General features: G+C 32.1%; 1 protein-coding gene across 1 annotated transcript in view; it reads right to left on the minus strand.

The window, feature by feature from the left end:
• Positions 1–14,852, minus strand: part of LOC114934683 (icarapin-like) — a 32,092-nt gene that overhangs the window by 5,187 nt on the left and 12,053 nt on the right. The window contains exon 2 of the mRNA XM_029307389.2: positions 8,618–8,695. Coding sequence (XP_029163222.1) covers positions 8,618–8,695 — 78 coding nt within the window. The remainder of the gene's footprint in view (positions 1–8,617; positions 8,696–14,852) is intronic.

The following is a 14,852-nucleotide window of genomic DNA, read 5'->3' on the forward strand; positions in this document are numbered from 1 at the left end:
AAATTATTCCTCTAAACGCGATCTCACAAAGGGATACATAATTAATACCATTAATTTTAATCTCGATGTAAGCGAACAGATTTTTTTTTCCTCGAATTTATATATATATATATATATATATATATATAGAAATAAAAAAATCCTCGTAATTATTCTCATTGGAAAATAATGCTTCCTAGAACCCGTTTTGTTTTCCTTACTTTACAATTGTATATCTCAGACTTCCTGTATAATTTAAATGTTCTTTATACAATATATAAATATTTATATATATGCAGGTGAGTATTTATATCTCTTACATGACTGCGAACTCGCATGTCGTTATGCAATTCCCGCGGTTCCGCGATAAGACGTCGTTTGGTGCGCGTTATAAATAAAATGGTGCTTGATGCCACGACCCAGTATTTCGTAAAATGTAATAATAATTTATGCTGTGATCGGATATATATATATATGCGGAGAGAAAAGGGGGAGAGAATACGTCGACCGTGCCGATAAATTTTGCATACTTTATTGCGCTTACAATGCGATTGCCGGAGTAAAATAGTCGACTGTATCGGCCGATTATTGCTATGTGGAATCTCAATGAGGACACGTCGGCTCGCCATATTATTCGACAGTGGCTTCGTTTGCATATTTAAAAAAAAACTTCGATAGACAGGAAGGGGAACAGGGCAACGCGACGCAGCATTCGCGGATACATTGCCGAAATCGGCACGTTACCGGCTCTTTGCGCACACGATAATTTTAATTAGCTGGCAAAACGGCCCGTTATTGTTAAAAACGACCGTCCATAAACGCTTATTTCGAAATTCGACGTGAGCCGAATGCGAAGCGCGGAATTTAACGAACACGCTGAATCGGCGAAAGAAAATTACGATATCGATTTCGCAAGTTTTTAGCGAGCAACAAGTAAAGTACAGTTTTATTATTATTATTTTTGTGCGGGAAAGTGTTAAAGGTAATCTTTAGAAGAAAAATATTTTGAAAAATGCAAATTTCGAAATTATATATATTTTCGATCGCAACGAGATTCGAGGGATTAGCTTATAACGTTACGTTCATTTAATAATGAGCTCTCATTTAATGACTATAAAACGAGTGTTGAATTGAAATCTGCGTTGTCAATTTTGTAAAATAAAATTGCCGCAGTTAATTCTTACAGTAATTTAAATTAGTGACATTATTATATCGCTATTGATAAATCTGCAAATTTTAATATAATCTTTCAATGAAATTATACGTATATGTATAATAATAAAATAATAAAAAATAAAAGTATAAAATAATAAATAGATCAATATACATAAAATTCATACAAAACTAGTAATTATTAGCTTTCTATATGATGATAGCAATATGCAATAGTTATATCTTATCGGTAGACGAATTTAAAATTACGAAAGCTAAAAAACCTGTCATCGAATCGAGTTTGACAGAAGGCCAACCGGTCTTAAAAATTGGGTGAGGCACATGGTCCATATATGTAAATTACATTTCACAGTCATGTCTTGACATATGTATATATAAAATACACATACTCATTAAAACATTTCAGTTAATGGATTAACCCAAGAATAAAGATAATAAGAACATTTCTATATACGAAATGTGCCAATATTAATATTAAAAAAATGTCCATAATAATTCTTTACGTAATACTTTTTTACATAATAATTCTTTGCATAATAATTTTTTTCATATTAATTCTTACATACTATTTGTACATTATCCTTCATATATGCAGAGAGAGAGAGAAAGGGAAAGAAGAAGAGAGAAATTTTGCATTCGCGATAATTTCGAGACACGTCTGATGCAAATCAGACGGCCGTTGTGACTGTATTAAATTTCAGATCGTTCGACAGCGCTAAAATAATAAATAGCTCGTGAAATGATCGGGAAATTGGCATCCGTAGGCTCTCGTGCTCGCGAATCCCTCGGGTCCATTTCCAGTCGGCCTCCCACGGCGCTGCGTCACGCGGATTTGAATAACGATTCATCGAGTCGCGCAATCAACGATTACTGTAAATTGCCCATTCGATGTTCGCGGTTGCTTTTGGCCCTCGGATTATGTATTATATACCGTCGACGGCGAATCGATTGGACCGATCAGCCTCTCTTTCTCGCTGCTTTTGACAGCGCGCTCCGATCTCTCTCTTTCTCTCTCTGCCGAGTCATTAAAAGCCTCTCAATAAGTGAAAGTGATCTGATAAACTTTGTACTTTCATGTGCCGACCTTGAAGCCACACGCGATCTTGTAGCGACCTTTATAAATAATTATTAAGTCAAAAGATTTTGCGTTACATCATGTTAAGTAATATACAGTCGATGTTTCTCCAATTTTTGAAATCATGTATCTTTGTAACTAAGCCTTAAATTAAAATTCTATTAAAGTAAACTTTACCTGAAATTAACTAAAAAATGTAGTTTTGTTAATCATTTATTTTTCCAAGGCTTATTATTAGTAAGAGCAGTCACCCGAAAAGTGAAAGACGCGGGTTCGATTCCCACTTCAGCGACTATTCAGATCTATATTTTTCTCGCCTATTTTTCCATATGTAAGTTCGAGATTAATTTATATATGGAACTTAGTAATCTCAAACCAAGAGATACAGTTCCAAAGAATTAATTTTTCGCGCTTATTGGGCTCTATTGACCGATTTAAAAAATTTCATATTTATATTATTATTATTAATACTGAGAGCCGATAAAAATATTTCTTATCTGAGCTTATTATTGGTGCCTGGACATTTTCACTGAGGAAAAATCGTCTCCAAATTGCCTCAGGAATCTCCCATTAACGTGTAGGTTCACTGGGACGCAAAATCGTTTTCGACGATATTTCAGTCCAAGCCGCAATAATAATCAGGAAAACGAAACCCGCGCCGGGTTTCTCAATTAGTTTAATAACATTTCTAATTCTATGCAGCGGACGAGTGGCCTCCGATCTCGCACAGTCACTTCATCCGCCACTCTCGTTTCGCTCGATCGAGCAAAGCAGTAGTAATCAAAGCTTCTGACGTTGCGGTGACTTGTGCGTGTCTCGACTTGCAAATAGGCATACTACTGAAACTATCCGTCGTGCACTGCATTCCGCATGAGTGCCTATGGAATTTGATACATAAGATATACATCGTATGCAGTTATATGCACGCGGTTCACGAATTTATCTCCTTCCTTAATTCGCAGCCGCGAATCTTTGTGACTTGCGCTCAAGGATTTTATTCGCCCGCCAAAATTTACACTATTTTTTTATGACAAAAATATATCTGGACTTTTGTAAATGTACAGGTTGTATCTAAATAAGTGCGAAAAATTTTAGATGATTCTTTGTCCAAAATTAAGAGGGGTAGTTTCTTATATAAACATATACTCTTTATCCCTCCCTGAAGAGTTTATGTTTTCTAGAGAGGTAAAAATTAAGTTTTTAAAGAATATTAATAAATATCCTTCTTATTAGTGGAAAATATCCACCAATTTCATTTTTTTAATTTGTTCTGATAATAAAATTTGAGAAAAAAATTACATGTTTATATGAAGAAACCTTCTCTTAATTTTCGACAAAAAATTATCTCCTAAAATATTTCGCACTTATTTAGATACATCCTATTTATGTATATATTTTTATTGTATATTTCGTTTCTATATTTTTCTCCATTGTCACATAAATGTACGTATACATACAATAGCTTAAAAATGCAATATAAAATTAAAAACTTTGATGAATTATTCACAACGTCGATGATTATAAAATATTAAAAATTGTAAAACTTATTAGATTTTTCTTTGGTAATTCTTTCCTTCTCATAAATTCTTTCGATTAATTTCACCGTGCAAAATTATCGTGTTAAATTTATCTATCAGTTTATTAATTCATTAGTATATTAATTTGCTATATATACTTGCGCAATTGCGGCATTTAGTGCGCTATCTCGTAACATGTGCCGAACGAGAGACTGGCTCTTTGAAAATAGCAAAGGTCGCGCCAATTAATTCTCTTACGCGACCTGTTAATTTTCTCTGAAAAATTTAATTTTCGGCCACGCTTTAATCACGCCGCGCGCAATATCGAGCGAAATTTCAGGAGAGGAAAAAGGCTTTCTTTCCTGAAAGGATAGGTGGGGTATAAAAGAGATCGGCGTTAAAAAAAATTTACAATGACATTAAGCTATAAAACTATCAATATAGTTATAATACTCCGATATAATTTTACACATACACTTATACTACAATATTTGTTAAAAATACCTAGTAGTTTAAATAGTTCTAATATTTGAATCATGTGAATATATGAATATTCGAATTTAAATTATTATATTTAAATATAAAAAGATAAAGAAAAAGAGAGAATGTCCAAATTTGTTTTTCTATTCTCTCTTTATTTTTAGCTTTACAGAGATTCGAATATTTTTAATTCAACACAGCAACAGTCGTGTAATTATATCGGACATACATTCATAATTAATTTAGTATATACATGTGCACACATTTACATATATCTATATTTAATTTAATTTTTAAATCCCCTTTTCTATTCAAAAAGAATGCCATCCTTTTATAGCGATGCACGATATTGACGCAGGTTACAGATTATATATAGCATATACATAGTTAATCTCACGTCTGCATTATTTCATCTCGTTACGAGCTTCGAGCTTAACATTAATATCGCGACCTTTACCTGGCTGCGCTACTTCGAAAGGCCATGAAACATGACGTTTATCGCGCCATGGATTTTATTCCGTCGAGTGTGCGACACATGTGCCGTCTACCTGTAGGGATCTCGGAATCACCTTGTTACAAATTCCACGCGATAACACCGTTAATCATGACGATCGATCGATCGACTACCTTCTTTTGTCGCGTGTTTTTGCGGCCGTGCAAACATATGCATGCACAAAGATATTTGTTACTAGCGATGTTACATACGCGCCGAATTTCGTCACTTGATGATATTCTGACAAAGGGGGTATCGCAGAATGACCAATATTTTGACAGATAGTATATAGAAAAAGATTTGGATCTGTATGATTTTTCAAATCTTGCGTGTCCTCAAAATGAACATCATGTGTTATCTCAATATATAATATTATCTCTGATACAAATCCAATACAATATTATTTTTGAAAATCAGACCAGATTTGACGCTAGATGTAGATATTTTAATATATTTCAATATATTTTTGAGATGGATAAATACACAAAAATTTTTTTTCCTAAGTGCACATGATTTTTACGTTCAAAAGAATTATTTCAACTTTCATAAATATTTTTGCCTATACCTTTTTAGACTGATTAATATTGACGTCAAATTGTTAATCACTAGATTTTCAAAGTTTTAAAAATACATAAATATACTTTTTTTTCAATATTAAATTATATTTTATAAAACAAATAAATTTATGTGTTATGTCTCCTAAACTGATTTGCTTCGCGCAATTTGTAGTTTTTTGCAATCTGATTATAATCGCGCCTGGCTAATGAGAACAATATTTTCTGGTAATCGTTTTCATTAGAGAATACTGCTACTACCCTGATATTATTCTTTTTCGCCGAGGAATATTATGAGTATAACTATGTATGTCGATTAATGATATGATGAATGTAATCTTACAGCTTAAGCTGTTATAAGACATACATATTATTAATTTGTCAAAGTTGTCACATTTTGGAAAAGCATTTTTTAGGCTATCATACTATTCGGTTGTTATTCATGTAAAATTTTTACTTATTCGGATGCATATTCGGCGTTTGATGCATATTGTTTGAGCTTTATAAATATTTATAAAACGCGTGTCGCGCGCGCGAAACGCATGAAAATATTTAACGAGAATTTTGTTAAATATTAGTTAGTAAAAAAATAGGAAAATATACATTCGACGGCTTTTTCACTGCTCTGTTTATTCACTTGCACTTCGTGTAGTTCGAGTTCGATAAAAAAAAAAAAAAGAAGATAAACAAGTTTCTCAAATGCATTCGGTTGCAATTGCACGACTGTAACGTGCATTTATATCTTTTAGAAATTTGCTTCAATACATATAACAGAAATGCGAAAGTGTTACATATCAGCATACATATGTATTTATCTATTCTTTTATTTACGTTTCCAGAAGCCGAAATAAGAAGAAACAAGATAAAACCTTAATATCGAAACTATATCTTCTCTTTTCGGATTTTAATTTAAAATATTTAAAATTTTTATTTAATTTTATAAATTTTACACTTTTATAAATTTTATAAATTACAAAAAAATTTTAATTATATTATTATGAAAAACTTATATAATAATAATTAAAAAAATTATATTTAAATAAATTATTTTTGTAACTAAATCTTAAAATATATAATTAAGAAATTAAAAAATATAATTTTACATTTGACAAAATAAAAATACAAATAAAAATAATATAAAAAAATATAAAATTGAAAAAAGAAAAGAATATACATTGATTTAATTTTTCATATATAAAAACTATATAGCTTGATGATTATTTATTATATGACCGATTAAATATGTACATGCATGTGTATTTTCGCTTTATAATTAAAAAATTATTATTTATAAATTTTCCTAATAAAATACCTCGATATATTTTATTTAACGATTGTTCCGTCTTTTAAAAACGTCCCTTTGTTTGAGCTTTACCTACATATTTCACATTAAAATACATATAAATTTTGATGATGATGTGGCTGTCTATACATTTCGGGTTTATTATTTTTCGACGAGAATCTTGTTGAACGTGCGTTCAAATTATGTTAAATGCGGATATCCAGTTTCGCATGCGGATTCTCTTAAATGCGATCATCGATAATGGTCAAATGGCGATGCATTGTCAGAGTGCAGGCATGGCCTACAGGTGCGGTATCGTTTCGCGATAGATGTGGAGCTCGAATTGTTGCGTACGAGAGTGACGTGTAGCACGCACGCGCTCACACACGAATAAGCAAGTCATTAGCCGCGAGACATTATTACTGCAGTCGTATACACATGCACACACACACATACACACACACACACACACACACACAAGTCGTATATATGACGCATATCGCAGTCGAGCTGGTTTATGGGAGATTGTTGATCATCCTAGAGCGTAGAAGAGCGGAAGTTACCTTCCCGTAAAGCGGTGCGATAATCTGTAGAATACGCGCGGAGTGCCACAATACTGATTCTACGCATCGTCAAAGCGAATATTTGAAAGCCCGATTATTGTTATCTGTTTAGAGGAAAGAAGAGGCACATATCTATGTTTAATGCTGATTCTATGCATCGTCAAAGCGGATATTTGAAACTCCGATTATTGTTATCTGTTTAGAGGAAAGAAGAGGCATGTAACTACGTTTAATAGTGCTGATTCCATGCAATAGAATATTTCGTCAAAGAGGATATTTGAAACCTCTATTATTATTATCTATTATAAATCTGTTTGTACGAAAGAAGAGGCGTATATATCTATATTTAGATTGTGCGAAAAAACATTTTTTTTACCTCTTTTCTATATAATTTTTATTTATAGGCAATTTAGCAATTTATTTCTTAAACTCAAACGTTCAAAGTTATTTTTTAAAAATATTTTACATTTACGTACGTATATGAATTTTTATGCAATAATGTATATAAAATTTCACAAACAAAAAAGTTTAATGTTTTTTATAAAACAATTATATGTGTACGTGTTTCTCGAGTAAATACGTGAAAAAAAATTATTTTCGAATATTAAAAGTTATTATCGTGAAAAATATATTCAAATACTGCGAAACAATGTGAAATGAAACGAAATGAAAATATCGAATGAATAATGATCGATTTTCGAACGATATTAAATAGTCATTGATTAGGCGATCGGTACGTGAACGTTGCTAACCGAGTCTCGCTACGAGCGAACGAGAGAACACACGATAATTGGTAGACCATAAACAATACCAAATGTCCATATAGGCGCAGACTGACGGAAGTTACGCTCAGACAAACCGCATGTAAGCGAAATACGAGCCTGACGCCCGCGATGCAATCGTGGATGCGCGTTGCATTTCCGGTCGGGCCGGTTAGTGCGATGCGTGCGCGATATTTGCGCACGCCTCTATGATCCACACCTGTCAGTAGCAATACGCACAGGCCGTTTGCGTTTGCGAATTTGTGTGATTAGAGTGCAGGAACACGAAAGCGTTAATGAAAATAACGGGATGTATTTCGCACCTATATTTAGCGCCTGATTTTCCTACGCGACAGTCTCTGAAATAACCTGTATTTTCCGCGCGCATACATTGGATCATTATAAAAATAACATTCCGATGTTCATTACACAGTTATCTTAAACACAGTATTTATATATCGGCCGAATCGAATTAGTATTTCCGAGCCACATTTAGAGTGACACGGGTGCAATGGAGATACAAACGAACGTATTATTAATGAGAATTTATAAAGATGTATATTTTCTTTTTAGTATATTATTCTCTCCCTTTCTACTCAATTTCCCAAATATATACTTTAGTTGACTTTAACTGCAGAAAGCGTAATGCAGTGCAGTTAAAATGATAGATTCTATTATCGAAAATCGAAATATATCTACATACTTGGGGATAATTATATTGTAAATGCATATATACATACCAGCAAAGAAGTTCGCGTCCGGAAAGCTGAACTCAAAACTATCAAAATCCTCCAATGAGTCATCATCGCGTCGCGCACCTGTAATAAAAATAAGATTATTAGTGATTTTTTTACAAAAGAATAACGTATTCAAAAAATATCTAGAATACTCCAATGTATAAAATTATATAATTCATAATAACTTGATCCATCATTTTTCTTCAAGCAAAAAAATTAAATTTTTTATTTTTCTTCGAGATATATATAAAATAAATATGTATGTAATTCTTTTTTGTGAGTATAAATAATAATCTATAATACATAAATAATATCTGTTATAGTATAATAGCATATCGTATTTATTAATTAAACTTTTAAATGATTTTTTAGATTCATCAAAATATTATATTTATTAATACATAAATAATATCTGTTATAGTATAATAGCATCATATTTATTAATTAAGCTTTTAAATGATTTTTTAGATTCGTCAAAACATTATATTTATATTAATGTTTTAAGTTAATAAATTTTTATAAAATTAAATAATAAACTTCTTATTTTTTACAATTTATTAAAAATGATGCTATATAAAACTTTATTCACGTATTTGTCGTAGCACTGCGGCGTTGCAACGATGTGCACAAGGAAAAGTCATAATCGCTCGGGCAATTAGACGCAGAATAACCGTTAATTACCCTATACGTCATCCGATCGAGATAGTGTGTTCATGAAGGATTATTTCGATCGAGTTATCGTTTGATATAACTGATCAAAACTGCTATGCAATAAATATAAACGCGATTTTTTCTAATTTTTCGAATTTAATAATTTTATTCTTAATTTTTGCAAACATTACGTAGATATTAGATAATTTTATAAATTTTTGTACGTTGTTACTCTCCTACAAGAAAGTAGAAATGTTGTATCGGGAAATATAAAAAATATTAATTTTTCAAGCATTACCAGATGAGAATTAAAAAGTTCGTCGCGGTGATATCGAATAACGCGCAGACGGTGAGAAAATATATACGTATAAAAAAATCTACGCATTGAAGAATGAAAGGCAAAGGGGAAAATCGAACGAGGGCGAAAGTGACAGCGATGCGAGGATGATCGAGAGAACAAGGACATGCCAACGCTCGGCGTAAAATCGTCGCCGCGATCGCGATGGCGTTTCCACCGATTATCCAATTCGGTCTTTGTCAATTAGCATTGACGGACGGGGAGTGTAGGTGTCAATTTCAGTCAATCTATTCCCCTTCTGCATGCAAGAAGCGCAGTGACGTGGACTCGAGAAAACTCGCGAGCGCGAGCTGAAAAACGCAGCGAAGATTGATAGAACGCTCTGACGAATCGCGTAAAGGACCGACCTTATCGAATCGCATTCGCGGAGAAATCGATTCTCGAGTACGTGATATTAATTCTTATTGAAAACGGATATGTATGAGTCGGGGATAAAATTGTTAATTTCGAGTGATTGATTAAACGCACCGCGCGCATCGATCGCGTCTCGTAACAGCACAAATTTTCATCGCGCAAGGGATTAATAATATGAATATTACGAATTTTTTTGTGTGTGCTACATGTATTATTGCACGTTGATAAATAGTGACGGTTAATCATTTACCGATATTGCTGATTATTACGAAGTAGCTATATGCACCTTAATTAAACGAAGATTTATATATAGAAACTTTTTATTATATTGCGAACATTTTCTGCCGGTTAATTAATATCTGGTCTTCTGCAGTTACACGTGTCTATATATATATATATATATATATATATATATATATATATATATAGAAATATATAGATTAATATATAGAATAATAGAGAATATATATATATTAATTGCAAGATTAATATAATAAATGCAAATATATTCATCTATATACACATACAAGTTCTATCAAAATTAATAATTTTTATTAATATATATATTAATATATATTAATAAACAAAATATTAATATTAATATTAATAATAATATTAATAACAAAATTAATATATATTAATAAATATATATAAAATGCAATGAAGATTTATATATAGAAACTTTTTATCATATTGCGAACATTTTCTGCCGGTTAATTAATATCTGGTCTTCTGCAGTTACACGTGTCTATATATATATATATATATATAAATATATAGATTAATATATAGAGTAATAGAGAATATATATATATATATATATATATATTAATTGCAAGATTAATATAATAAATGCAAATATATTCATATCTATATACACATACAAGTTCTATCAAAATTAATAATTTTTTCTGTAAATAATTTTCAATTTATATACGCCTTATAAATTGCGCAGGTTTCTTCATGATTACGGTCCCTCCCTCCCTCCCGCGATGGATATTTCGCCAGTAAATCTAGTTGTCCAGCACGAATGTGCAAATTCCGCGTGATGGATGTAGGATAGCGGCTGAACGGCCTGCGGCGCCGTGCCGCGTTCACGGATGTTGTTCCCTTGAGAAATTTCCGCGCCGGATCGATCTATCGGGCCCGCTCGTTTTTTATACTTTCCACTTTTCTTCATCCCCTTCCCGCCACGCAAGCGGGCTTCTTCGAGTGACATTAGGCAGGCTTAATGCGATATCCCGGCAAAAAGGGAAACACGTACGTCGTAAGCGCGAAGCCGCGTCGCGACTGCCATTGACTGCAGAATGAAATAGAAGTTTCCCCAGGGGCGAATGTTGGCATCTCGCGATTTAAGTTCACCTATTCCTCGACATTCCCGACCACACGGGAGGATAATGAAATATAGGGGCACGTTGCGGCAAGTGCTCTGCTTTTTTTTCTTTTTCTTTTGATTCGCAAGTATTTTCGGCCAAAATATTATCTCGTGCTAAATAATTTTGAGGAAGAGAACCGTATCTGATGTATAGATCCGCTCCTGAGGGATGCACCGTTTCCAGAAGCATTCTCCTCTAAGCGGTTGGCAAAATTCCACTTTTTATGAACGGACCATCGTGCAGTTGACAAAAACAGATATCCTTTAGCGGCGAAATGACGAGTATCGTCAGATATTACCGCGGCATTATTCTCGAATTATCGCGCATTTGGATTCTAGTAGGGTTGAAATGGCTCTATTATAATCGGAAGTGTCTTAAATGTCTCTATAAATTTTTGTAGAATTACAAAAATAAATACATATTTTAAAATTAGCTAGATAAAGATGAGATGAAAATGTATAAAATGTGTAAATTTATCTTATTGTTAGATAAGATCAAGACATGATTTAAAAAAAATATATCTAGATATATAAAAGATCAAATTAAATGGCGATTCATCTAAATAACTTCCAGATAATATTATTTAACACAGTTATAAAAAAAAATATAAGTTACAAAAGGGATAATAAAAATATGTTCATAATTTTATTTGTAAGTTCTTATCGCTTACTGCTTAAGTATTTTTACATGCTATGACTCTAAACCAAATTGCTCGAATATTATTCTATTATAGATAATTTAAGAAACAATTTTTTTTATGCATCTTACATAAGATGACGCCAAGATTTTATCTAGATGATCATCTATATAATTTTATTTAGATAACAGCAAACGCTGCATATATCACAAAAAAAAAGGATTATAATTTCACGGCTAATAGTCGGCAATTTGTGGATGATTTAAAATTATGACTGAGGATTAAGTTAAACTGTGTGTGAACTGTGCGACTCTTTTGTTTTTAAAAGTAATAAACTATATTTCGAACAAGGAGCACGGCGATGGAGATTCGGGATATCCAATCGTCGTCGGTGGCTTAATTGGAATGCTTGCCAATTCGATCGACCCAACGTGCAGCGTTTCGATATAAGGCAATTACAGTAATTGCGGCAAAGTATTGGTAGTTCCATGGAATATATGCGTGCATATACAACGAACCTAACTGCATACTGTTGATGGTGATGGTATTATACTAACTGACATGGAATTAGTAATTAGCACTTAAACATCTAGCTTGGATCTGTCAACTTAACGAAAACTTGGCAAAATTTATTAACAGAATTTGACACTTAAAGGAAAAACTTGTCCTCTTTTCGTCCTCACGCTGAGAAAAATATTTGTCGACTTGACTAAACCTTTCAACTAAATTACCATTTTGTTAATTTAACATATATTGATATTTAAGTCAAGATATACGTTTCGTTAGATTTAATATGTTACATTTATAATTTAAATATTTTTATATGTTTAATTAACAAAATAATATTTAATTGAAAGGTTTAGTCGAGTCAATAAATTTTTTTCAGTGCTTAATATTAAAAAGAAATCTTAATTCAGAGTAAACATAATTTGAGAACGCTCTATAGAGCAGCAATTACTGCGATAGATAATGAAGTCGTCAATCAAATGCAATATTAATCTGATTTATTGAAATTGACATGAATAGATGATGATTTCTATTGTTATTGCGAGCGCTATCTCTCATATCCTCCTTCCTCTCTCTCGCTCTCTATCTGTTTATCTGTCTATCTCTATCATATACATATCTATTAATATTATAAAGATTATATATTTTTGAATAAGTAGAAAATTTAGTAAGAATTTGTACGTTAAAACCGCTATGAAATGAATATAAGTAATAATATTAATGATAGTATAATATTAATGATAGTATAATATTAATGAAGTGTTTAACCGATTTACAGAAAATTTGAGCATTACAAATACTCAATATTTATAACGGAGATATTATTGGAGTGCTTGTTTGTGAAAACCTCTTCATACATATATATATTCGAACGATGCAAATTTGCCTGGAGAATACGTATTTATTTTACTTGATTATATAGAGATAATCTGCTTTTATATATATATATATATACATATATATATATTTAGAAATATCTAGTGTTTTTCTTTTTTAAGATTATTTCGCTCAAATAGATTAGTCTGAAAAAAAAGGATATAGCGCGATTTATATAAAAAAAACCTCACAGTAAATGTTTTAAAATAAAATTTTCTTTTACATGCAATTGCACAAACCTGTTTGCTCTCTAGATTAAGCAAGGTTTCTGTAATTTGATTAATTCTCTCAAACTTGCTCCATTTCGATAGACTTATATCAAGCTTTTGCTCGCAACAAACTAGTATGACTTTCTCGCGTTATATCCTCCCTTCTGAAACGCTCCTCGAGTGAGAACAGGACAAAATACGGTTGTCTGATCGTCGGAGAATGAATCTCGTAACTCATTTAGTCTGTTTATCGGAAAAAATGTAATCACGCAAAAAAATGTATGCTCAGCTGGAACGAGAAATTACAGATCTAACATCGTCCTTGCTGTGGTCTCGTAAAATATCTTTCTTTTTTTCACTCCATCGTGTGACATATATATGTATATATTTCGTTCCATAAACCGCCGTCTCTACCACTATCATCATCACCACATGGGACGGATAAATATTTGTCAAAGATATTACGATCGCGCAACGTTACACTTTCTAGAAAGCGCTTTTTAAGTCGTACACACGGTAACATTTTATTAAAATTCCTTAAACTTTACGTTAGCATCAACATGGGACGTTGACAGCGTCTATTTAAATTTTCAAGAGAGACTCTTTCGGGATTGGATTGTACATTTTTGAACGGAAAAGACTAAATAAAAAAAAGAGACAAGCACTTGTGACAGTAATGTAATGTTACACATGTAAAGTTATTGAAATGTCATTATATATCCCAATTTTAGGCAAATTATTTTAATGTTCCGAGTTCTCGATTCTCTGTGAATGTATGCCTCATACTCATTTTATATATTTTTTATGATGTCATTGCATGCATAATTTAACGCGATTTTGTCAAATGTTTTGTCAATATCATTTCTCATTATCTGAACTATTTCGGCCGACTTGATTGAAAATAAAGTCTACCGACCGAATATTGCCGCGCAAAAAGAAATGCGAAAAATCGATAGCAAATGCGAACGAGCAAAGAGCTGAGGGAAAAAAATAATACCTCGCAATAGCGCGTAATGGTATCGCGAATTTCGAAAAATACACTCAAATCCCCGAGAAAGCTCAGCTCGTCGACTCATCCGTTGCAATGATGTCTTCTAATACGTGCAACTGCGATTGCATCGGCTCCTAGAGTTTTTTTAAAAATTCTATCCCGACGGCTTTTTGACTCTGCAGAATTTTTATCCATTTTGCAAAATATTCAATATCGAAGTTTATAGTTAAAATATAGTTTATAGTTTAAATAAATTGATCCACTTTTATGTAGCTATTT

The sequence above is a fragment of the Nylanderia fulva genome, unplaced genomic scaffold, assembly GCF_048542155.1.
Source record: "Nylanderia fulva isolate GAGA-0341 unplaced genomic scaffold, ASM4854215v1 Scaffold7, whole genome shotgun sequence".
Lineage (NCBI taxonomy): Eukaryota > Metazoa > Arthropoda > Insecta > Hymenoptera > Formicidae > Nylanderia > Nylanderia fulva.